Source organism: Wolffia australiana, chromosome 4, assembly GCF_029677425.1.
Source record: "Wolffia australiana isolate 7733 chromosome 4, ASM2967742v1".
NCBI classification, from domain to species: Eukaryota; Viridiplantae; Streptophyta; class Magnoliopsida; order Alismatales; family Araceae; genus Wolffia; species Wolffia australiana.
In genome coordinates, this window is record NC_135838.1 from 13,412,904 (window position 1) to 13,437,591 (window position 24,688).

At 45.2% G+C, this 24,688-nt stretch overlaps 4 protein-coding genes across 8 annotated transcripts; 2 read left to right on the forward strand and 2 right to left on the reverse strand.

Annotated features, from left to right (window-relative positions):
- Positions 1-4,340: 4,340 nt before the first annotated feature.
- LOC144702014 (calcium-dependent protein kinase 20-like) lies at positions 4,341-10,561 on the reverse strand. Of its 4 annotated transcripts, XM_078573870.1 has the most exons (11): positions 10,044-10,561; positions 9,859-9,982; positions 9,652-9,795; positions 9,415-9,567; positions 9,061-9,344; positions 8,765-8,995; positions 7,997-8,136; positions 6,355-6,536; positions 6,101-6,279; positions 4,673-5,737; positions 4,341-4,547 (listed from the first exon to the last, which is right to left on the reverse strand). In XM_078573870.1, exons 1-8 carry the CDS (start codon positions 10,551-10,553, stop codon positions 6,479-6,481), a joined length of 1,644 nt encoding a protein of 547 aa, XP_078429996.1. In that variant the 5' UTR covers positions 10,554-10,561; the 3' UTR covers positions 4,341-4,547; positions 4,673-5,737; positions 6,101-6,279; positions 6,355-6,478. The 4 variants fall into 4 exon arrangements, with proteins under 4 accessions (XP_078429996.1, XP_078429997.1, XP_078429995.1 ...); XM_078573871.1 differs by having other exon boundaries at positions 4,673-6,266; XM_078573869.1 differs by having other exon boundaries at positions 4,673-6,279.
- Positions 10,562-10,667: 106 nt separating this feature from the next.
- Positions 10,668-11,414, reverse strand: LOC144702015 (uncharacterized). The gene is made up of 2 exons (XM_078573873.1): positions 11,057-11,414; positions 10,668-10,984 (listed from the first exon to the last, which is right to left on the reverse strand). The coding sequence occupies exons 1-2, from the start codon at positions 11,370-11,372 to the stop codon at positions 10,761-10,763; spliced, it is 540 nt and encodes a 179-aa protein (XP_078429999.1). The 5' UTR covers positions 11,373-11,414; the 3' UTR covers positions 10,668-10,760.
- Positions 11,415-14,598: 3,184 nt separating this feature from the next.
- Positions 14,599-21,055, forward strand: SVR3 (elongation factor family protein). 2 transcript variants are annotated; one of them, XM_078573874.1, is made up of 13 exons: positions 14,599-14,898; positions 15,369-15,481; positions 15,690-15,893; positions 16,018-16,194; positions 16,270-16,422; positions 16,519-16,608; positions 16,694-16,828; positions 16,901-17,017; positions 17,086-17,237; positions 17,437-17,521; positions 17,600-17,694; positions 18,456-18,621; positions 20,527-21,055. In XM_078573874.1, the coding sequence occupies exons 1-13, from the start codon at positions 14,673-14,675 to the stop codon at positions 20,851-20,853; spliced, it is 2,040 nt and encodes a 679-aa protein (XP_078430000.1). In that variant the 5' UTR covers positions 14,599-14,672; the 3' UTR covers positions 20,854-21,055. The 2 variants fall into 2 exon arrangements, with proteins under 2 accessions (XP_078430000.1, XP_078430001.1); XM_078573875.1 differs by having other exon boundaries at positions 15,372-15,481.
- A 137-nt stretch (positions 21,056-21,192) lies between these two features.
- On the forward strand, positions 21,193-24,460 carry LOC144702018 (40S ribosomal protein S27). The gene is made up of 3 exons (XM_078573876.1): positions 21,193-21,432; positions 21,731-22,017; positions 22,100-24,460. The coding sequence occupies exons 1-3, from the start codon at positions 21,246-21,248 to the stop codon at positions 23,606-23,608; spliced, it is 1,983 nt and encodes a 660-aa protein (XP_078430002.1). The 5' UTR covers positions 21,193-21,245; the 3' UTR covers positions 23,609-24,460.
- Positions 24,461-24,688: the final 228 nt, after the last annotated feature.

Here is a 24,688-nt window from a genome sequence, read left to right on the forward strand (position 1 = left end):
ATCAATGTCTTTTGTCCCAATCCAAGAGCAGGTACCTTTTTTTTAAGAACTAAACTAAGTCCCAATTCTCTTTGAGTTCTCAACCTGTATATTGATATTCATTTTCTTTAAAGAAATCAACTGTTTACGTTAATGTTTCAATATCTGGGTTCCGCTATAGATAACGGACCACAAGTCAGACTTATTTAATTTCTGATGTTTTATAACTTTATATTCACGCTCTCTCTCTTTTTACTCAATTTTCCTGCGACTTTTAGGTATGTGTTGATGAATGTGATAATATCGAAAAAAGTTTCAATAAGTTGGTGTACTAAGTTCTTTCTCTTGTCGGCACGTGTTTGAAAACATATGAAGAGTCAATGCATTATGCTGAATCATCAAACTTTTTTTTTTTTACCTGCGCCTGAAATCAATAGAGTGGTATCTTCTTGAACATATTGCCAGCGGGTCTGGCCAACACCTTCTTGTTTTCAATGTTACAAGTCAGATCTATTTAATTTCTGATGTTGTATAACTTTATATTCACGCTTTCTCACTTTTTTACTCAATGTTCCTGCGACTTTTAGGTCCCCAGCTTCGCTGTCCTTTTTTGCTGCTGCCTTCTGTAAGAGTGCTTCTAGGCGTACAGTTGTCGAGTGCATGATCTTTGGATTTTTTTTATCTCTATATATTTGGCTTTCAAAGTGGATGTCATTGGAGGGGTCAAAACATTCTATGCGATGTGTGTCCAAATCATGTAAAAGACCTTTTGCGAAAAGCGTCGAACATAAATGTTCTACAATAGTAAAATGCGTACTCGGCTTAACATATTCTTTTATGCACTTGGAAATTAGTCACTCTCACCGTGTGTATATCGTTGGGTTTAGTGCCTTGGTTCGTTTGTGGAAAACACATTTCCATGGATGCGGAAGCGTGTCGACCGATTCACAATTGATCTTTAAAACAATAACATTAAAACTACCTTTTGGGGAACTCGTTTCACCCTTGACTTTGCCGTTCCAAGATTGTTCTGAAGCTGTTCACACGTCCGGCCTCTTGAAGTATCCACGCGATCACTCGGCACTTGGATCTCCAAGTCTTCTTCTTCAACTCTTCTTGAGAATCTTGAAGATCTCCTCACCATGAAGACACTCTTCCTTGGATGATTGGAGAAGATAGTGGAGAAAGGGAGGGGCTCTCAAATCAAGCTTGCATGGGTGCTTAAAATGAGACCCATTTCCCTCTTTATATTTCACTCAAGGTTTTTCTCAAAAACCCTACAAAGTAAAATATATCCACCAATGCCCTTATGATCTTGTGAGTGTTACCCTCTGGGCCCATGTATCGTTCTAGTTAATAACTTTAATGGACTAAAAACATTTATTGACCAACCTTATTAATTAACTATATCAAGATATAGATTAATTAAATATGGATCAATTTAACCCAATCGATAGGTTAAGTTTCCAGCCCTTGGGGTGCCAAGCTACACCTCGAGCTCTAGAAGATACCGAGTAGTCTTGAACTCTCTCATGTAACCTTTACCGTCATCGGTTACCGTATATGTATAATCCATCATCTGCGCGAGACTCTCGAACAACTTAGGGTATGGTTTATCGTCAAACCCTACTACGTCATTCGATTAGTACTGATGCGTAACGGGGATCATTAGAGAATGCCTTCTCCAATATCCTCACTACCCTGGCCAGGGATTTTTCAACATCGTCTTCCTTGAGTCAATATCCTCTTATACCGAGGGCGGATGATCCCATCTTGACCACTCAATCATCTCCATAAGCTTCTTACTAAATCCAATCTATAACTTATTTGAATCCCATGATTAGAGGGTCGTAAGTCATAGTCAAAATGTAATCGTCCACTCACCAGATGTCCTTGGTGTCTCAGGTCAGTGGATCACTTATACAACCATGACTTGAATCAACCTGATTGACCTTTAGATATAATACCATTCAGGGATTCGTATGGATCAATTTAGTGAATTCTGTCTCCAAAGAGCACCAACTATCTGTCCGTAGTGTCGTCACACAGTTTTGGGATTGGCTTGACGGCCACATAATATCCATCAACTGATAGATAGGATCCATGTTCAGAGGATTAGGATTTCAATCGTTACATCCTTGGTTGGGGTTGTTGAGGGTGAGTGCACTAGCGGTAGTAGACGTGCTCGCACCATCAGCCTTCAACCTGACGTTTGAATCATCGGGAGCCTACTGGCATTCCCAGGTCCTGCTTGTCGTGACGTAGTTTTTGTTGGTGTTTGCCGACGTTGGGTGTCATTCTTCTCATCGATTTTATCGTCAAGTTATCATTTGCATTACACTTGCATTATTCATCACGGCTGCATAACTTGATGTTCCCGCTCTCCCTATGGTGCAACATGAGTCGTTCGACTCGACACCCTTCGTGTTACATTAGCTATAGTCAAAGTACAATCATCCATCTGCAAAACCTCTATTGTGTCTAAAGTATAAGGACCACTTGCACAATAAAATTCACGTATTTGTATGGACCAATTCACAATAACATTCATGGAATGGGATACAAAATGTTATTATATCAAACAAACAATATTGTTAAAGTGTGGAAATTAATCTTTATTCATGAATAATGATGAGTAAAATTCAAGAGAGATGCTCATCTTTTCTAAAAGTAGGGGCCAATACTTGTGCTACAGGGCATGTTTTCTTTGAGATGTCTTATTATTCTCAGGACTAATGATACTACTTGTTGACTCAAATGGCTAAATCTCATGGTCAAGCGCTCCATGGAATCAGGCATGTTCTCTTTTAAAATTCACTTACACTACTAATAATATGATGCAGGACCAATAGGTGACGATGGGGTGACGGGTGACTATGAATAATGAGCTAATGGAATGATGACCGTCACAGACATGCGACAAATTATCACTATCGAAATCGAAGATTTAATTCAGGAGAAAATTCGATGATGGCACAGCCCCTTTCCTCGTTGAGGTCAGGAGGACTGCCCGTTCACCACCGTACCGTAAAAACAAAGCTCTATAGTCAATTATTCGGTGGCTGAGTCTTGAGAGACACACACCTAAAGAAAACTAAACCCAACGGCGGTGGAAACAATAGAGAAGGCACCAAATGAGATAATTGGGGACCCCGTGGAGGGAAGGAACCGCACCTCGGGTGCCAACCTGATGGTGTGTGCGTGCGTGAGCAGGGTGGTGTCGTCGTAGGGCGTCGGCGTTGGTGCCTGGGGCGATGTACGTTGGGGCACCAGCATGGGCTGTCCGAGTTAGTGTATGGGCCGACGAGGGTACGGTCAGCCAAGGGCAGCATGCGCAGGGGTCGGGTGCGCCGGCGGGTTAATGCGGTGCAGGCGACCCGAGGTGTGTGCGCATATTGCAGGGGCGTGGGTGGAAGAGGACGGCACTCGAAGGCGACCAGGACGCGGGCGACCAAGGTTGGGGTGTGCAGGCAATCGGAGTGCGAATGGTGCCGGTCGGTCACAAGCATGCGCATAGAGAGAGACAGACGTGGGTAGCCAGGTGCTCACGCACGCGCAGAATTTGGAGGCGTGGGCAATTGGGACGCGTGGAAGGGTGGCCGGGACGTGGGTGGCCAAGGGCGGTACCCGCAGGAGATCGAGGCGTGACAGGTGCGGGCTAGCTTCACGGACACGCGCAGGGAGCCGGGTGCGGATGGACAGCGGCGGAGTGGGCAGCTGTGGAGTCGTGGGGCAGTTGTGGATGGTGGCGGAGAGGAGGGGAGGCCAGGGATCGCAGCTGGTGATCGGGCAACCTCCGACGTAGGCGTTGGGCACTCTGGCAATGGGCGTTGCAGGTGATGGTGGTGGTGGAGTAGGCAACGGGGCGGCGCGGGAAGAGCTAGGGCATCCTCTCCCAGAAAACTAAAGAAAGATTAGTTCATTTTCAAAGAAAGGAATGCATGTGTTCTTCCAACAACTCAGGCCTAATTATAGGTGGGGGGAAAAGAAAACAACTGCGAAATTTGTAAACAATTATCAAAATTAAGCGGCAGTTGGGTTTTGGGTCTGGAACCGGTGTTGGAGACATGTCATGATGCGAGACGATGCCATGGGCTTAGGCGGCTCGTTTGGTGGTGTCTGCTCACATGCGCCACCATAATATCTTCAATTTACTATCTTTAATACTTCGTGTGGTTCGTCCAAAAGAAAATAATGCAAGAGATCATTATATTTTCAAGAAACTTACTTCTTTTTGTCTCTTGTTAGGTCATTGAACAGGCCTGATGTAACACAACGGATGTCGAGATCGAACGGCTCGTGTTACACACAGGGAGGGTGAGGGCAGTCGTGTCATGTAGGGAAGACGACTAATGTGGACATCATGCAAGTGATGATACATCGATGAAATCACTAAGAAGTATAAATCTGGCATCAACGCACATCAACGAACATTCAACTATGATAAGCGTGACCTGGAAATGACATTAGGCTCCCGATGATCCGGACGTTGAGTTAAAGGCCGACGGTGCAAGATCGGCTACTGTCGTTTTTGCGTAAGCCCTCAACAGTTTCAACCAAGGGTGTACCTATTGAAATCGTAATCCCGAAACATGAATCCTATCTATCATTAATCTAAACCCCCCCGTGGAGAAAATGTTTCGGAGGCACTAAAAGAAATAATATAACACTGAGTGGGAGTTTAGGAGCGTACCAGTAGCGGTAGACGTGGGAATGCCTGATTCGGCAACAGTAGAAGTCGAGTAGCGTGTTCGCCGGATGTCAGCGCAGGTAGGTGCGGATGCCCAATAAAGGACGGTGATGGGTGTGATAACGGTTGTAGTAATGGGCGCGACAAAGGGCACAACAACAACAGTACACTGTGACAATAGAGTGCAGGTGGCACGGTGAAACGGTTGCAACATGGCGCGGAGGCAGCGCGGTGACAGAGCAGCAACGAGTGGGTGTGGCAGTGTGGCGCCAACAGAGCAGGGCAGTGTAGCAGAACGGCAACGCCAAGGTGCCACAGCATGGTGTGGCGCGGCGGCAATAGGGTCCGCTGGCGCGGCAACGCGGCAGTGGCAAAGCGCGGCAGTAGGAGAGTGCAACAGCGCGATGGTGCAGCGGCGCGATAGTGCGGCAGCGACAAGGCACAGTGGTAGCAAGGCACGACAGTGCAGCATTGACAAGGCACGGCGGCAGCAAGGCATAGAGGCGCAGCAGCGGCGAGACATAGTGGCGCAGTGGCGGCGAGGCACGTAGACGCAGTTGATGATGGCAGTTGTGACCTCCGTTGCTGCTCGGCTGGGGCTGGCGGCCACGGCAGTGGTTGCATCTGCGGGCTGCTACGTGGCTGCGGATTGCTGCGGCGGTCGCGGGCAGTTGCTCCAGCGGTCGCTGGCAGCTGCAGCCGCTGCGGCTGCGGCGACGACCGCTGGCGGCTACGACGGCAACGGGGGGCGCCTGCGGTGGTTTGGGCTACTTCTCCAGCCTGGGCGGCCATGGGTGGCCTAGGCGCCCGCCGGCGGACTTGGGGGTTGTTGGCGGTGCTGAGCGGCTGCGAGCAGCGCTGGGCGACCGCAGAAGGCGTTGGGCGGCCGTGGAAGGCGCTAGGCGACCACAGAAGGTGCTGGGCGACCACAAAAGGCGCTAGGCGACCGTGGGCGGCACTGGGTAGTCTCAAGAGCGACGGCCAAAACTCCGGTGAAGGCGGCGGCGACGGCAATTTCTGGCGAAGACGGCGGCGGTTTCCGACGAAGTCGAGGGTTTTTTCTCTCTCCTACCATCGTAGTGGCATTTTCATAAATATGACAAAAACTAAAAAAACACAAAAAAATAGGAAAAATCCTTCTAAAATCACATTTTTTCAATCTTTCTTCTCTTCTCTTCCTATGGGCGGGCCCCACTTTTTATAGGGGGGCCCTTAGAAATAAAGGGGAGAAGGCCCAATTAAAAGTATTTAGGACCCCCTAATAGGAGAGAGAGAGACACACTAACATGCCCACACATGCACTAACACACGCGCAAACATGTAGGTCCGTACATCGGTCCAAGCACGTGCAAATAAACAAAAACAAACACATACGCGACCGACATATAAGGCTGACTAAACAAGGAAAATTCAGGAAAGATAATGTCAAACCTTTGTGGCCCATTGACTAGGCCGGGTACTCCGAAGGCAGGATCTCGTGCGTGAGCCCTCACTCAACGAAGTGGTTCGCCAGGGTCTTCGAAGCAGGATGGTCCCCCATCAAGGCAGTCCATGATGAGGCTGCTCATGACAATGTCCAATTGATTTTCCGAGATACCTAGAAATCAAAACTAATTCAAGAGATGAAGAGAGTGTGAGGGGATTGTTGAAAGCTGTCCTTCATACTTCACTTGGTGATGGGTTACCTCTCTCAAGGAAAATTATGATTTGGTTGTAGTCATTCACAGGAGGGCATAAACTGCGGTCATGGTTTAATCTTTTAAACCATCTAGCATGGCTGTGAGGACGATCTTCCCTTTGATCATCATATTATCGTAGTTTACGGTGATCATCGAAGCCACCATGATCTTCGATCACTTCGGAGTCTCTGCGCAAGAAGGGGAAAACTAATCAAATCCCTGCGTATTTTGTAATTTTTAGTTAATTTTCAGCAGAGCAGGCGATTCTTTGTCAGAAATCATAAATCATTGATAAAAAACCAAAACCAATCAGAATGTGATTCTCACATTGCTGGTGTAACGTTCAATTAGGGAACAATTTGAGGATCATTCAGATATCTTCCACAATCAGGGAACAAAAGAAAAGAATACACTAAATCAAAGAGAAAACCTCTCCATAAAATTAGAACGAGATGAAGATAAACTCACAAGAATAATGAACAGCTCATCAAAATCGGGGCAGAATGAAATGGTAAGAAATTCAGGATTTCAAGTTATAATTGTGCCGAGCTGATCAAGATTTCAATAAGCTTCCATCCACCCCTGTTGTCAATTCCACTCATTCTTTCATTCCATCCCTTCAGCCGTTCCACCTCATTCACCCTGTTTTACCACATTCATTCTACCCAATTCCACCCCTTACATGATGATCATTCCACCATTCAAATAGATACCCCCATTACAGATGATTGGTACCTGGGTCATGCCACGTCATCACCAACCAATGATCCATGAATTTTCTTTCTTAATTTTCTTTTAAACTGTCAAAAATTCAGTTTTTTTCTCTCGCATCCAAGGCCCTATAAGTAGGGCACTGCCCAAATGGATCATTTCGTAATTTCTCAAAATTTTCCCTGCTATTTTCTCTCAGCTGATTCCACAAATTGATGTCCCGGAGAGGTTATCAATCCACCATTAGCTTGCATATTAGTCATATTGCCTCTCGATCTGTCACCCAGGATCCCTCTTTGCCACTTGAATCATCAACCCTAGGGTGACATCTCACACAACCCTGCCACCTCCTATCAAAGGTTGAATGTCATACTTATCACCAACAACAAGATATTTGGATCCCAACTTCACTTATTATAATTATTTTGCTTAATTTTCTTCAAATGTTTTAAATTTCAGTTATTTTTCTTTCCTCCAAAGCCCTAAAAATAGGACAGTCCAATAATAGATCACTTTGGTGAGTCTAGGGATTTTAGTATTGGACCTCAGAACTGTCCCAAACACCTTGCAAGCACACAACTCTACTCATCTTTCCGCATCTAGATTCAACCATAGAGCTAACCACGTAGCCAGCTAACCAGCGCGTAGATGGACCTGCATCCGCCTCACAAAAGAGTTTTAACTCAAGGCGGTTCATCACACCCTCCGACTCTCAGCACCACCCTATCACGCTACACTAGCCCGGAAGGTCCTCTCACCGTATCCTATTTTCTCGCAATTGACCCAGAATAGGTTAGTGGAATAGGTTCCCGTAGACGGCCTTCAATTGTCCCCAAAAAATCTGGTTCTTATCGCTTCTACCTGCTACTTTCTACGGGTCAAGCACATCCATTCAAATCAAATCAGCAGCCAACAAAAAAAAAACGAAAAGGATCACCGTGGCTGCAAAGCTCCGTCCTGGAACAGCTTCAGGCTGATGGAGTTGAACCTCTCCCGAGAGTATTGCCTCGACGCCTTCCGCCAATCCGTCCCCGCTCTCATCATTGCGACGAACTCCTCGTAGCTGATCCGCCCGTCCTGCCGAAATCCCACACCAAATTTCAACCACAAATCCCAAATTCCGAGTAGGAACGGCACGTCCGGGACGTGATGGCCCGGACATGACGGGACGGATGACGAACGGTGACAGACAAGGACATAAGGAGTATTTCGTCAAGTCCACGCCCCATCACGCGTCCCAGGTTTTTGAAAAAATCCGTCACATTCTCATCATGTGTTACCGCACGTGTCATCCCAGACGATGTCACCGTCACAGGTGACGAAAATTCCACGCTCAGTTCTCTCTTTTAAGGAGATAAATTTCTAAGGTTTTTTTGACCTTTTAAATGTTTTTACAGATCTGTCATCCGTGACGTGACGTCACGTCACCAATCCGAGGACCTCCATCACCATCACATCACAGTCACGGATGTTCATCAGCGTCGCCGTCATCGTCAGGGGCCAACTATTTCGCCATAAATAGTTGGCTGGTGATGAGAATGTGACAGATTTTTCGCCATCACCATGACGTGTCACGTGAACGCCTGGCATTGACTAGTCTTATCATCCTAATATCCACAGGATCCGCTATACTTATCGTACCAGTAGGATCAGTTATTTTATTTCCTATGAAGAATTCTAGGGTTCTTCGGAAGAACATGCAAACCTTGTCTGCGTCGACGTCGTGGATGATGGCGTTGACGACGGCCTCGCTGTTCTGCCCCAATTCCTCGCCGAGAGACTCTCGTAGATCTTCAATCTCCAAGAACTCGCTCTTGTTCCGATCGAAGTGCGCGAACGCCTTCCGCAGATGTTCATCGTTCCCCATCTTCTCCAGATGAACGGAAACCGCGACGAACTCGCCGTAATCCAACACGCCGTTCCCGTCGACGTCCGCCTGCAAATTCTCGAATTCTAACCTCTTTCCGATCTCAGATTAGCGATGGGGGGAGTTGTACGCACCGCTTCCATCAAGATCTTCGCGTCGGCGTCGGAGATTTGTTGGCCGAGCTTGCGAAGCCCGATCTTGAGCTCCTCCAAGGTGATGGCGCCGTCGCTGTTGAGATCCATCATCGCGAACATCTCCTTCATACCGGAGGCCTCTTCCACGGAGAGATGCGCGGCCACGACCTTGAGCGCGATCTTCTTGAACTTGTTCATCACGGAGAACTGCTGCAGCCTCGCTCGAACGGTCTCTCCGAGAGGCACGTTGGGGGCGGTCTTCGCGTTCTGCATCCACGGATGATCTGCAAAAGATCGAATTTTAGAGTCAAAATCGGGATGAATTTGAGTGGAATTCAAGGATTTTTTCCTCACCGAGGACTTCCTGGGCTGTTAATCTCTTCGCGGGGTCGGGGTTGAGCATCCGCCTGACTAGATCCTTGGCGTTGTCGGAGATCATCGGCCATGGATCTCGCTTGAAGTCCACCGCCGAGCGAATGATCGCTTCCGCAACTCCCTGCTCAGTCTCTGGATCAAACCGGAGAATCAGGAATCAACCCAAAGAAATCAAGATCTTTCAACAAGAAAAGATGAACTGGGCGAGAGACAGACCGGCCCAGAACGGAGGAACACCGCAGAGGAGAATGTAGAGGATGACGCCGGCGCTCCAGACATCGATCTCGGGGCCGTAGTTCCTCTTCAGAACCTCCGGCGCCATGTAATAAGGGCTGCCGACGATCTCGTGGAATTTCTCTCCTGCCAAAGGAATTCTCGACAAAGCCCGAGAGGAAAACCCGCTTGAATCTCAACACAACTCACCGGGGGAGAAGAAAATTGACAACCCGAAGTCGATCGCCTTGAGAGGAGACGACTCCTTCTTGTTGGCGAACAAGAAATTCTCCGGTTTCAGATCCCGATGGATCACCCCGTGCTTGTGGCACATCTGCAGAAGACGAAGATTAGGGTTTAGGGATTAGGGTTAGGGTTAGGGTTAGGGTTGGGACCTGGACGACTTCGACGATGGTGCGGGTGACGGAGGCGGCAGCGCGCTCGGTGTAGTGGCCGCGGGAGACGATGCGATCGAAGAGCTCGCCGCCCTCGCAGAACTCCATGACGAGGTGGACGGCGCCTTCGTCTTCGTAGGTCTCCTTCAATCTGACGATGTTCGCGTGAAGAGGGAGGTGCTTCATGATCTCGACCTCGCGGCGAACGTCGTCGATGTCGATGGCGGTGCGGAGCTTCTTCTTGGAGATGGATTTGCAGGCGAAGAGATCGCCGCTGCCGAGATCGGTGCAGAGGTAGGTCACGCCGAACTCTCCTCGCCCGAGCTCGCGCCCTAGCTCGTACCTGCGGTTCAGATCCTTACCGGAAGGATCTCTGAGAACGGAGATCGCCTTCTCCTTCGCCTGCGCGTCGCCCGCGGAGAAGGAGAACAATCTCCCCCTCCTCCTTCGATTCCTCTTCTTCTGCTGATTCTCCGAGGCTTCGGACGAGATCGCGCAGCAATTTCCCATGGCGGATGATCAGATCACGTCGATTGAATCCGCGATCACATCGAACGAGCAGCGGATTCGAGCTCTTGAATCGGGCTCCGCGTTCCGAGTTTGACCGCGAGGAGACGAGGAAGATGAAGGGTCAAAGAACCCCGCCCCGCCATTAAAGTCTTAGAATTCAAATTCAAAAAACAAAACCGCGTGTGTACAGCGGGGAGGTCCACCGGATCAACGGCTGAGATCGGACGGCTGGGGGAGCGAGTCAGCGCTGGGTTTTGATTGGGCGGGGGGAGCGAGCTCGTAGCCGTCGACGGAGGGCTTGACGAACACGCTGAAGAGCACGTTGTTGACGATAGTGAGGAGGAAGAGCGCCACGGCCGCGGCGGCGAGCGCCGATCCGGAGATCTCTTCTTCGGCTCTCAATTCGATCATCTCCCTCCGCAGATCTCCGTCTATGATCGAAAATCAGTGGCGTTCATCGATTATTGGACTCGTTCTAGGGTTTCTAGAGCGGTAGTCGGTACCTGAGGAAGAGGATGAGGCGGGAGGTGGAGGTTTTTTCCTTGGAGGAGGGGTTTCCTTGTCGGCCAGCGCTTTCAGCTGCTGATCGAGCTGTTCCAGGGCCGCCATGGCTCGATCGCGATCGAATTCATACTCCGAATCGCTCCCCGCCGCTCCCAATCGCGTCTTTCTTCGCGCTCTGCAATCGCTGCCGCTGAATCCGCTGTTCAATCGACGGCGGGCGAAGAACAACGGAGTAAGGAGCGTTCTCGTGCGCGGAGGCGGGAGAAGAATCGGCGATGGCGAAGGCGAGCTCGAGATCGAAGCTGATGGCATCATCGTCGGAGACGACGAGTTTATCGCCACTGCTCTCGGAACTCGAGAAAATTTTATTTATAAGGCTTAACTGGGCCGGGCTATTTAGAATTCTGCACACCACTAAAATAACAATTTTAAATTAATTATATCTAGAGTTGAAGGACGGATGACATCTCGTCATCCGTTCGTTCACATACGTCATCCGTCGTCGTTCCAGAGACGGCCGGATGACTGAACGGAGAGCTTTTAGTCATCCGCCATTCGAAACGGATGATGGATGATGAAAATGATGAACATATGACGAAAACGGACTGATGACGTTTTGGTGACGGAAATCTCTCTCTCTCTCTCTCTCTCTCTCTCTCTCTCTCTCTCTCTCTCTCTCTCTCTCTCTCTCTCTCTCTCTCTCTCTCTCTCTCTCTCTCTCTCTCTCTCTCTACTTCGCCATCCATTCGTCCATTATCTGTTCCGTTTTCTGTAATGGACGAATAACGGAATGAATAATGATGACGAACTTGTGAGGATGACAAAGCATTGACAAATGACTAAATAGATGAAACAAAATTTCATAGACGAATAACGGAACGGAAGTCCGTTCAGTCCCGTTCCGTCCGTTCTAAAAAGTCCCGTTTACTTTATGCGCTATCCTTCAAAACTAGTACTAATATGACTGAAATAGGGAATGCATTTTAACTAAGGTTTGGCATTTATCTTCTTTACTTGGGTGATAATTGGTACTCGTCGGTCTTCTTTAGTGTCACTGTAGATGTGATATTTGATGGGGCATCAAATGCACGACAATGGTAATGATTTGATGGCCGTTGATGATTCCATTTATGGTGGTGAAGATTTTTGAAAAAATAGAACATGTGATATTATATCAATCTGGTGGAAATGAGGGACTACGTTGTTATATTAAATATGGTATAATATCAATCGGGTGGAAAAAATTGAATCAAAGCCACTAAAAATTGCATAACATAAAAGACTGCTGGAAAGGAGCGAGTGTTCCCCCTTTGACTTTCAGCCCAATATCCAAAATCAGACAAACCGGTATCTGATATTTGAGAAAACAACACAGTGTTAGATGCTGATATTGGATTCTGGTCCGGATATCTACACTATAGCAGCTCAGGCCACATGTACTCAAATTTATAATTATTATTTAAAAACCCATTGATTATGAACTCTAAAATACATGTTTAATGACTAGTGATCATTGTATTATGATATCATCATATTTCATTACACTTATTCACGGGCTTCATTGTAAACATCGCACGGTAATAATAATGAATACATATTTATTTTAATGAAAGTAATCAAACCATGGTGTAATGATTGGATTGATGACCACATAATATCCATCATTTACCCTCATTGACTATCATGAAGTGTAATCATTTAACTACTGAAGACTCTCGAGTGACTTATTGTAGGCTAAATGTCATACCTTAATCCATCATATCAGTTGATACTAATGTATGGCACTTAGTGTCCTCCTATTCAGCGGGAACTCGAGCACACAATTCCTACTTGAATCTGATTGTTAGAGTCCCTCATCAGCAATAGTAGAAACAAAGACATCCATCCACTGATACATCTTTATAGCTTCCTCACTAATGGCTATGAGTGAGACTAGATAGAGTTGTTCTATCCAAATACTTTGATGTATTTCTCGAGTATCATTCAAATATAAATATTTAGAGCACATGCTTAAGGATGAGTGATCTCTGTATCGTTACATAATTCACTAAATTGTACCGTGCATTAAAATTGATTTCAAGTAGTCAGCCAAATCCTTTAAATCTAGCAAATCAAATATTAGTTAGTAGAGAAGTGCACATCACGCGATTAGTTTGAATTTAGTGTGTTGCGTAGTGCAACTTCAATTTCAAACCACACATCACATGCACCCTTAGAGAATCTCCATCGCACACAACATAAAGGCATGTGCTGTGGGAATGTGAGGTTGTGAGCAAAAATTTTAAAAGTAAATAAAAAATTGCTTCTCTCTCTCACACACACACTCTTCTCTCCCTCTCTCTTTCCATCTTGCTCGCTCCTCTCCCTCTCTTTATCTCACACGATCCTCTCCCTCTCTTTGTCGCTTGGGCCTCTATCTCTTTCTTTCTCTTGCATGCACTTCTCCCTCTCTCTCTTTCTTTCGTTTGCTCTTCTCTCTTTCCCTTAACCTTTCTCTCTCTATTTCTCTCTCACATACACTTACACACATCTCTCTTTGTCTGAATCCAACTCTCAACTAAGAAATGTTGTGTACATAGTGCAGGGATGCGGACGGGACAGTTTTTTCGTCCCAAGATGAAAAAATCGTCCCGTCCACGAGGTTGGACAAAAATTGGGAAGAAATTCATCCTGTGACCTCCGGATGGGACGGTTTTCATTCACTCGGAGAAAAATACCATCCCGTCCACGTCCCTACACTGATTCCGGACGTCAGACAGGATGATCTTCGTCCTGTCCCATCCATCGTCCACATCCTGGATGATCCGGAACTATACTAGTGCTCCACAAGGTTGGACGAAAATCGGGACAGATATTCGTCCCTAGACCTCCAGATGGGATGGTTTTTTCATCCGAGTGGATGAAAACCGTCTCGTTCGGAGGTCTCAGACAAACCGTCCTGTCTGCATCCCTGCACTGATTCCGGACATCGTACGGGACGATCTTTATCCCGTCCCATCCATCGCCCACGTCCCGGATGATCGGGAAATATAGTTGTGCGGTTTGCAGTGCAAAAAAATTCCTCACAAATTTACGCCACATGATGTGCAAGGGGTTTGGTGCGACAGCATTTTCGCACACTTGGTGTGCAATTTCGCCCAATGCATGATTTAAAAAACGTTCCAAACTCAAAAAATCAGTTCCAATACTCTTCAAACACAATAAAAAATAATGAAGTAACAATATTCCAAGTTCACAAGTGGAAACCTTTTGACTCACGGGACAGGTCTATTTCAGTATACTTGGAAATTATCTCCTTGAGAAAATAGGATAACAAATAATAATAAAAATTGCAGTTATCCTCAGAAAAAGCGCAAAGCCCCACTGACCACAAGTCAGCAGGGCTCTCTCTGGAAGATAGGAGAGAGAGACACGTGGCATCGTGGAGCAGGTTAAGCCAGAAAAGTTGAGCGGCTCAGAGAGGTCCACCGCGCCGCAAAGAGCAGGAGATAAAGTGGTCCGGCAGGGCAGCAGACACCTGGCCTATATAACCAGATTCGTAGCGCTAGCATCGTTAGCGGATAATTGAGGATCTTTACTCTGTACCGCTCACCATCCCCAGCAGCGAAGCTCGCGATGGAGATGGCGATGGGACTTGGTGGCGCGATTAAGCCTTATCGTTCGGCTTCGAGCTCGATGATCAACTCCGCTACGATCGGATGGCCGAAAGAGACGCTCGGCGGTGGTTTCTACCGTCTTGTAGAAGCAAGGAAATGTGGCTGCGCTGTCCTCCGTTCCCGCGCCATCTCTCGCAAGGCGATCCGTTGCTCTGTCTCTCCAGCTACGGAGAACACTGCCTCTGGTATGATTTTGTTTGATTTTCTGTCGTAATTGCGTTTCTGCCGTTTTTGGCCATTCGGTTTTCTGTTGTAATTGCGTAATTGTTTTACTTCCGTCTTAAATCTCAATTTTCTGAGCGGGTTTTTCTAATTTACTGTCCTTGGTTTGTTTGTCTCTGTTGATGATATGCGCCGGGAGTTGGATGAAAAATAATTTTGTTTTATCCGTTATTCCAGATTTCTCTTAAAAATTGCGCTTTATTTTGTACCTTTTTAATCGGGAAGACCTAAACTAGTTTGTTGTCGAGGGAATTTTGGCTGGTTGACCACGTAGAATTTACATCATATTTACTCAGTCTGTGCGGATCTGTAGTTTAGGTCTCTCTTTCTATTTAATAAATTATGTGAATGTTTTTTTCATTAATACTACTTTATTTCTCGGCACTCCGAATTGATGGAAATTCTATTTACGTTCTCAAATCTACTTGTCCAGTAGGAAAGAAGAGTCAGCTAGTGACGAGAAGAGACGTACGGAATATTGCAATTGTGGCTCATGTTGACCACGGAAAGACTACTTTGGTTGATTCTATGTTGAGGCAAGCAAAGGTGGGGAAATTTCAGAATATATATTTTATGCTAACTTCATTCTGGAATAAAACTTCAAGTTTTCATCTCATCCTTTGATGTTAGAACTCTTCCTCGAAGGATTTTTATTTCTTAGATTAGTCCTCAAATTATGCTTTCGTAGATCAATGTTTCAGTAACGACGAATAGCCTCAGAATTTTCTTTTTTTTAATCCATTAATGGTTTCAGGTTTTCCGGGACAATCAGCTCGTGCAAGAGAGGGTGATGGATTCGAACGACCTGGAAAGAGAAAGGGGAATTACAATATTGAGCAAAAATACATCCATTTCTTACAAAAATACAAAGATCAACATTATCGACACCCCGGGTCACTCCGACTTTGGTGGTGAAGTAGAGCGAGTCCTCAACATGGTTGAAGGTGTACTGTTGGTGGTAATACTCTTTGACATTCCTTTTATGATTTAAAATTTCATCTTTTACTAATTATAATTATATGAATGGAGTTTACGGATAAAGGTTCAGTACTGACTGGAAAGTCCGATGTTATGTTTTGCAGGTAGACTCTGTCGAGGGACCAATGCCCCAAACAAGATTTGTTCTGAAGAAAGCTCTTGAATTCGGCCACGCAGTTGTTGTTGTAGTGAACAAGATTGATAGGCCATCAGCCCGTCCCGAGTTCGTTGTGAATTCGACTTTCGAGCTTTTCATTGAGCTCAATGCAACCGATGAACAGGTCCCTTTATCATGATAGATATTAACGTTATTTTTAGTTATGAAGCATCTAACTTGGGAGTGGCCTTCTGTACAGTGCGACTTTCAAGTGATATATGCCAGTGGCATCAAGGGAAAAGCAGGACTATCTCCGGATAATCTTGCAGATGATCTCGGACCCTTGTTCGAGGCCATTATCAGATGCATTCCAGAGCCAAGCATTGAAAAGGATGGTGCTCTTCAGATGCTCGTGAGTGCTTTTCCCTTGTTTTTCAATTTAATTTTCCGTTCAAACTTCCCTTTCCGTTCAAACTTTTATGAAAACTATCCCTTCCTCATGATTCAGGTTACAAACACCGAATATGATGGGCATAAGGGTCGGATAGCCATTGGTCGTCTTCATGCTGGGGTGCTGCAGCGAGGCATGGACGTGAAGGTGAAACATTCTTCCAACTACGCATTTGTGAAAATAATTAACCTATGCATCAGGATATTAATCATCAGAATTTGTTTTTTTGTAGATATGCACGACAGAGGACGAATGCAGGACTGGGAAAGTCAGTGAGCTTTTTGTTTATGAAAACTTTTCCAGAGTACCTGCCGAGACCGTGGAGGCCGGCGACATCTGCGCCGTCTGTGGGATCAGCGACATAATGGTGGGTTTCTTTTAATCTCACCGGGCTTATCGCCGTCAATGAAATCTAATCATTTTGCTCATGCATCTGTAGATCGGGGAGACAATTGCAGACAAACTCATTGGAAAGCCACTACCAGCCATTAAGATCGAAGAACCGACTGTCAAGATGGCCTTCTCCATTAACACTTCCCCATTTGTCGGCCGCGAGGTATGATTTCTAAGGTAGCTGATGATGTTGGATTTTTTTTTTCTTACTATTTTTTATAAATTTTAAAGGGAAAATACGTCACAAGCCGGAATCTTCGCGATCGACTGTACCGAGAGTTGGAAAGGAACCTGGCAATGAAGGTTGAGGATGGTGAAACGGCGGATACGTTCATCGTCAGCGGAAGGGGCACGCTGCACATAACCATCTTGATCGAGAACATGTAGGTTCATCTAATCTCTTTTTTTCGTAGCTATGAACCATGAATCATTTTTTTTCCAAAGAAAAGAGGAAGATCATCCGAAACTGGTGATCAGCCCAATATTGCTGATATATAAAGGAGAGTTACGGGGAAGGCCAAACTGGTCTCCACCACCATTCATGAATTTATGAGTTGCGAATCATGAATTCCCTCTGAACAGGCGAAGGGAAGGGTATGAATTCATGGTGGGCCCGCCCAAGGTCATCAACAAGTACGTGAATGACCAGCTTTTGGAGCCCTTCGAGGTAACTATCCGTTCATCAGAAAAAGAAAACTAATTACTTGTTGAAATCTTCGTGTTTTTGTAACGAACATGATTGCAGATTGCGACGGTGGAAGTTCCGGAAGAGTACATGGGCCCTGTGGTGGAGCTTCTGGGGAAGAGGCGCGGTCAGATGTGTGACATGCAAGGAATGGGGTGAGTTTGGCCAAAGAAAAACTTATTAGAGTTAAACGCCAACGACTGTGAAAAAAGCTATAGCTAATAGCAAGGCTGCTACTTAAGCTGGCTATTCAGAGTTTAGCCGGTAGGGAACGGCACGTCCGGGACGTGTCGCCCCGGACGTGATGGGACGGATTACGATCCGTAATGGACGGTGATGTGATGGAAGTTTTGTCACGTCACCGTCCCGTCACACGTCCGAGGATTTCCGAAAAATCCGTCACGTTCGCGTCTCTGTCATGGTTTGCGGCGTCCCCGTCACCGGATGGCGTCACCGTCACGCGTGAAGGGAAAAACAACCATGCAGAGGAGAGAGAATTGGAGGGGTATATCTCCAATTATCTTTGGACGGCATCCTTTTGCACGAGCAAATTAATGTAGGGACTTTTCTGCAAAATGCCAATAAATCGAGTTAGCGACACCACGTGGCAAAATCTTGGCCATCGAAAAGATTAAATCTAACGATTTAAAAGCTTTTTTGGTTGTTTATAAAAATCCGTCACAGCCGTCATCTGTGACGGCCTTCCCGTCACGTCACTCGTCCAAGGCCCACCGTCACTGTCACGCCTAGGTCGTCAGCGTCACCGTCACAGGCCCCGAATTTCGTCACCGTCACGTCATCCGTCATGTTGCTGTCACCGTGACGTGTGCCGTGATGGATGACGGCTGCTGTTCCCTGTAAGCCGGCTTGTTGATCAGGATTAGAAACTTGTCTGACCGTTGGTGGTTCTTCGCAGATCGGAGGGCACGTCACTGATCAAGTACAAGATGCCCACCAGAGGCCTTCTAGGATTGAGAAACTCCCTCCTAACTGCCTCTCGAGGCACTGCCATTCTCAACACCGTGTTCGACTGCTACGGCCCCTGGGCGGGGGATATCTCCACCCGAGACCAAGGATCCCTGGCAAGCACCTTCTCTCTCCCTTCATCATCATCATCATCATCATAATAATAATAGTACAAAAAACTATGATGTTGATGATCATCATCATAACAATCATCTTCTTATTCATCATCATCCGAGTCATGATCATCCTCATCATAATGATCATAATTACGATCCTGATCTTCATCAACTGCACCATCATCTTCTTCCACATCATCATAGTTATTGTCGTCATCATCATCATCATCATTATCATCGCGATCACCATCATCTTCTTATTCATCATCTTCATCATGGTCGTTATCATCATGACCATCATCATCATCTTCGTCATAGTCATTATCATGATCACCATCATCATCATTGTGATCATAATCATGATCATGATGTTCATTGACTATACCATCGTCTTCCTCCACATCGTCATCATCGTGATTATTCACGATCGTAATTATCATCAGCACCGTCATCTCGTTTTCTTCCACATTATCATCTTCATAATCTTAATCTTACTATTCTTTACACTCATCATCATCATGATTACCATAATCTTGTTATAATTCATCATCATCATGATAAGCATAATCTCCTATACTTCTTATTCATCATCATTACCGATGTGATCACCGTCATCATCATCATTTTCTTCTTCATCATCATGAACATAATCACCATCAACTTCTTCTTCCGCATCATTATCATTATCACCATCATCTTCTTCTTCCGGCTCATCACCATTATCATCATCATTATTTCTTCAAATAATCATCATCATGATTATTTCTTGAAAAAATCATCATCATAATTATTTCTTCAAAAATCACCATCATCATTATTTCTTCAGAAAAAACATCATCATCACCATCATCATTATTTCTTCAGAAAAAACATCATCATCACCATCATCATTATTTCTTACAGAACATCATCATCATCACCGTCATCTTCATCTGCCACATCATTATCATTAGGACCATCGTCTTCTTCTTCCACATCATTATCATTAGCACTATCACCATCTTCTTCCACATCATTATCATTAGCACTATCACCATCTTCTTCCACATCATTAGCATTATCACCATCATCTTCTTCTTCCGCCTCATCACCAGTATCGTCATCATTATTTGTTCGAATAATCATCATCATGATTATTTCTTAAAGAAATCATCATCATAATTATTTCTTCAAAAATCACCATCATCATTATTTCTTAGAAAACATCATCATCATCGCTATCATCTTCTTCTTCCACATCATTATCATTAGCACCATCATCTTCTTCTTCCACATAATTATCATTAGCAGCAGCATCTTCTTCGTCCACCTCATCACCATTATCACCATCATTATTTCTTCAAAAAATCATCATCATCGCCACCATCATTTTTTCTTAAGAAACATCATCATCATCATCATTATGGCATCTTTCTCCTCTTCTTCTCCATCACAATCATATGAACCACCATCGTCATATTCATCAACAGCATCAACCTCATCTTCTCCATCACAATCATAATAATCACCATCGTCATATTCATCAACCGCATCAACCTCATCATCAACATCATGATCATGAGCATCATCATCATCCTCATCATCCTCATATTCATCAACCGCATCAACCTCATCTTCTCCATCTCAATCATAATAATCACCATCGTCATATTCATCAACCGCATCAACATCATGATCATGAGTATCATCATCATCATCATCATAATCATCATCATCATCATCTTCAGATTCATCAACTGCATCAACCTCATCTTCTCCATCACAATCATAATAACCACCACCTTCGTATTCATCTTATGCATCAACCTCATCATCAGCATCATGATCATGAGCATCATCATCATCATCATCATCATCATCATCGGGTGGGAAGGAGGGAGAATAAAAAGGGGAATTTTTCTGCAGGTGGCGTTCGAGGACGGGACGACGACGTCGTACGCGCTGTTCAGCGCGCAGGAGAGGGGGCAGATGTTCATCACGCCGGGATCGGAGGTCTATAAAGGGCAGATCGTGGGCATCCACCAGCGCCCCGGCGATCTCTCCCTCAACGTCTGCAAGAAGAAGGCGGCCACCAACGTCCGCTCCAACAAGGAGCAGACCGTCGTCCTCGACACCGCCCTCACCTACAGCCTCGACGACTGCATCGAGTACATTCAAGAGGACGAGCTCGTCGAGGTCACCCCCTCCAGCGTTCGCATGTGCAAGAACCCTAAAATCCTCAAGAAGAAGTAGAGACATCTCTCTCCTCCAAATTTTCCTGTATGTGTATATACATCCCTCCTCTCTCCCCGATCCGCTACTCAATTAGGGCTATTTTTTGCCCGCGATCTGTCTAATTTTGCTGCCTCGTTCGTCGGTCTTCCAGGATTGTAATCTCCTTGAATCAACTCCTCCTATTGGCTATTGCGATGTTTATCCCTCTGATTTCTATTTAGGTCATCATTGTTTGACCGATTTCAAATTTTGTGAAGAATCCGATCGGCGATGGCGAGCGGTGATGCGGAGAAATTTTCGTGCGGATTTTCTTGGAGTGTTGCCGGCGGATCGATCCGCGATGCGCTCTGAATTTATTTAGGTCATCGTCATTTGACCGATTTCAAATTTTGTGAAAAATCCGAGCGGCGATGGCGAGCGGTGATGCGGAGAAATTTTCGTGCGGATCTTCTTGGAGAATTGCCGGCGGATCGCTTCGCGATGCGGTCTGCTTGGATTCGAGCTCGGAATCGATCGCGCAGGACGCCGTCTCCGCCGCTGGAGGCGTTCTCTTGAGGAAACCGGCTGGCGGGGATTCCGATCCCTGTGAAATCACCGGTGAGTGAGGCTGCGATCTCGCTAGTTTTCTTCTCGTCGATCTTCCTCGTTGGGCCAGATCTTTGTTAATCCGCTGAAATCTGGTTTCTGCTTCTGTCGAAATTAGGTTTTTCTTTCTCCTCGATGCCTGATTTTGAGAATTCTTGTCTATTCTCCTCAAATCCGCTTGTAAATCTGAGGTTTTCTTACCTTCGAGCCATCAACTTCTCCTTAGAACTAGCGCAATCGCATGTTTGTAATCTACTGCTTAATTCTTCTCGCCGTTGAAAACTTCCGATCTAATACACTTTGCGAACAGTTATTTTCAGGGAGAGACATGAAATTCGCCGGGTTTACGTGCGCAGCTCGGCGCGGGTGTATGAACTATACTACTCTTTCGACGACAAGAGCGGAGACGATGAATACCTTTGTACAGTCCGTTGTGGATCTACGGAAAAGCCGGTGGACCTTCCGAGAGTTGACAATGGCGAAGAATGTCTCAAGAACTCAACCGCTTCTACCGAAGTTTCTGGAAAATCAACAAGCTCCAGCGGTGAAGAAGATGGCTGGGTGGAAATCAAATCCCCCGAATCTCCTCTGATTAAGGTAAACGACCGAGAACTTGCTCTTATTTCTAAATCTCGTCGACATTCAATTGAGCAATTTCTTAGGGTTCTAAGATCGGCAGGTTTACCATGAGGCAACGGCAGAAATTTCTGATTTAAATCCTTGCATGTCTCTGAAAATCCGTCTGTTGTCACTCCAATCCAAGGAATGGATCCACATAGAGGAGATTTATATCTATGCAGACCCGGTTGAGCTTGAAGAACAGAGCCCTCCATTGAACCAGGAAAAAAACATAGCTGCACATCCTCTCCTACCCATGATTGTTCCTGCTTTGCTACCCTTCTCAAAGCCCATGCGTGATCAGAACCATGGAAAAAAATCAACTGAGAGAACTGAACAAAACCAGGAAAACAAGAACTCGGCAAAGGATTATGAAAACAAAATGGATGAGCTAATTCTGAGAGTGGGAAAAATGGAAGCTTTCCTTTCGAGATTCGAGGAGAGCATCTTGAAACCGATCAGTTCCATTGATATGAGGCTTCAGCGAGTGGAGGAACAGTTGGATGCCATCTCTTCAACACCGCAGTTTTTCAAACCCCAGTGTGAAAACAGAATCTCAGATCTTCGTCCTCCTGGCTGTTCAGATGAAAGTGTTCCAGTCAGCTGTTACAACAACAATAACAAAGATGACGACGAACAAGACGAATCACTCGACTGCACCGAAGTCGCCAACGAGTGTGTGAAGCTAAATGATGATTCTCCAGGTTTAATCATAAAAGCGCCAGAATTTCTGAATGAGGAGGATGATACTGCAAGCAGCGGTGTTCCTTCCGTGCAAGAGAAAGTACACATATCGATCGACGATGCCTTGACTTCTGCACTCAAGGCATTTATGCTGTCAGGTCATAGGAGTTCTCGCGAAAATGATATGGAATGTGAATCCCAGACCAAAGTTTTACAAGAAGGCAATGACAACCCCGTGGGTGATGAGAAGTTTTTGATTGCTGTTACTAATAATGAAGGAGAAATCTTTGATGCTACCAATGAAATGAACAATATAGATTCGCCTTCTATGTCAGATGTCTCACACGTTCAACAGGATGTTGGTAGCAGTTTCTCGAGGAAGGCAGCCAATGAAGAAGATTTTTCAGATGGCCAGGAAATCAACTGTCAATTTAAAATGTTCCAAGATTGTAACGACCTGAGAGAAGAAGGGCCGAGAGATTTAGGAGTCTTCAGAGAACTTAACTCTGCTGGTGACGACGAGATCGTGCGCTGTGCTGAGAACGGGACGAAGATGGAGGCACGTGATACTTTAAAAGCTCTTTTGGATTCTGTTTTGGTGCCGGATGATCGTCCAGTTCTTCGTGCTTGTGAGGATGAATCAATTTTAGAAGTGAAATTCTCAAGGAACGTGGAACCGGAAGATGTCTTTCTTTTGGAACCCATGAATTTGGATCCTGCCAACAATAATATTTGCCCAGATGACCATGGAATTGGAGTGGATTCTGAGAGTTCAGAATTCGTCTTTTGTGACAAAGGTGATGGTTTTCTGATCGATGTCGAGGCTGCCTTGGAAGTTGCTACAGAGGAAAGTCAGTCTTGGAGTCCATTGTCCAGCTTAATATAAACTTCTTTAAAGTTATATTCCTCAAAAATGTGGATTGATGAATCAGAAAATGCAGTTACCAGTGTTGTCTTTGTCGGAGGAGATGAATGATATGCAGCGAAGCATTGGTGATGATTGACTTAGATGTATTCATGGGACGTTTGCACAATCATACTTGCGCATGCAAATAAAAGAATCATTCATCCACTTGTCATCTTCTCATCGCAGACATAACTTTCTGAATCCTTTGAACTCCGAATCGACAGTACAAATACAAAGTTCGTTTGGTTCAGTTTCCTTCCAAGCCAAATCTAATCAGGTCTGAGGAAGATAACAAATTGCAGGGGCACGATCATATCTATATTCCTTATTTTCTAATTTCTGACAGCTTTCGGGGCACGAACTAAACCCCAGTTCAGCCTTGTGACGAATGGTTCCTTCAATTTCTTTCATCTCCAAAACAAGAAGAGGATACTCCTGCTAAACAGTGCCCGAGGGTGAGAATTTTTCTGTTCAAATATCTAATGTGCATTAGTTGAACTTCTGCTTTAGATATTGGCTCTCATCACAGTTCTCAGATTCATTCTCAAGAAGAAGAAAAAGGCCGAACTAGTCGAGGAGAAGGAAGAAGAAGAAGAAGAAGAAGAAGAATGGCTTCTTCCAACTATAGAACGACAATTACGTGAAATAACAGGATCGTAATGTGCATGTGAGTCTGGGTAACCTCTATTTCTTTGGTCTTTATCTGGTTTTTGTTTAGTGCAAGAACAGTTGCCTTGATGGAATATAATACATCATAGGTATAGTTACAAATGTTAGTGTACTTTTGGAGCGTTTGTGTTCGATGAAGTAAGCTTATTATGCTTTTGATTATACATATGTGCATATTTTTTTATTATATTATGCTAGTGTTTCTTTAAAAAGAATAAGTTTATCCTAGTTACTTTGAGCAGTGACCAATTTGAAACTCCATTTTAAGGAAAAATTATTTTCTGTAAATAATGCAAGATTTCTGGAAAGGATGACATGGATTTACGGTTTTGTTGTATGATATTCTGATTTCACATATATTTGATTCGCAATATCCGTTTGAAATAGATT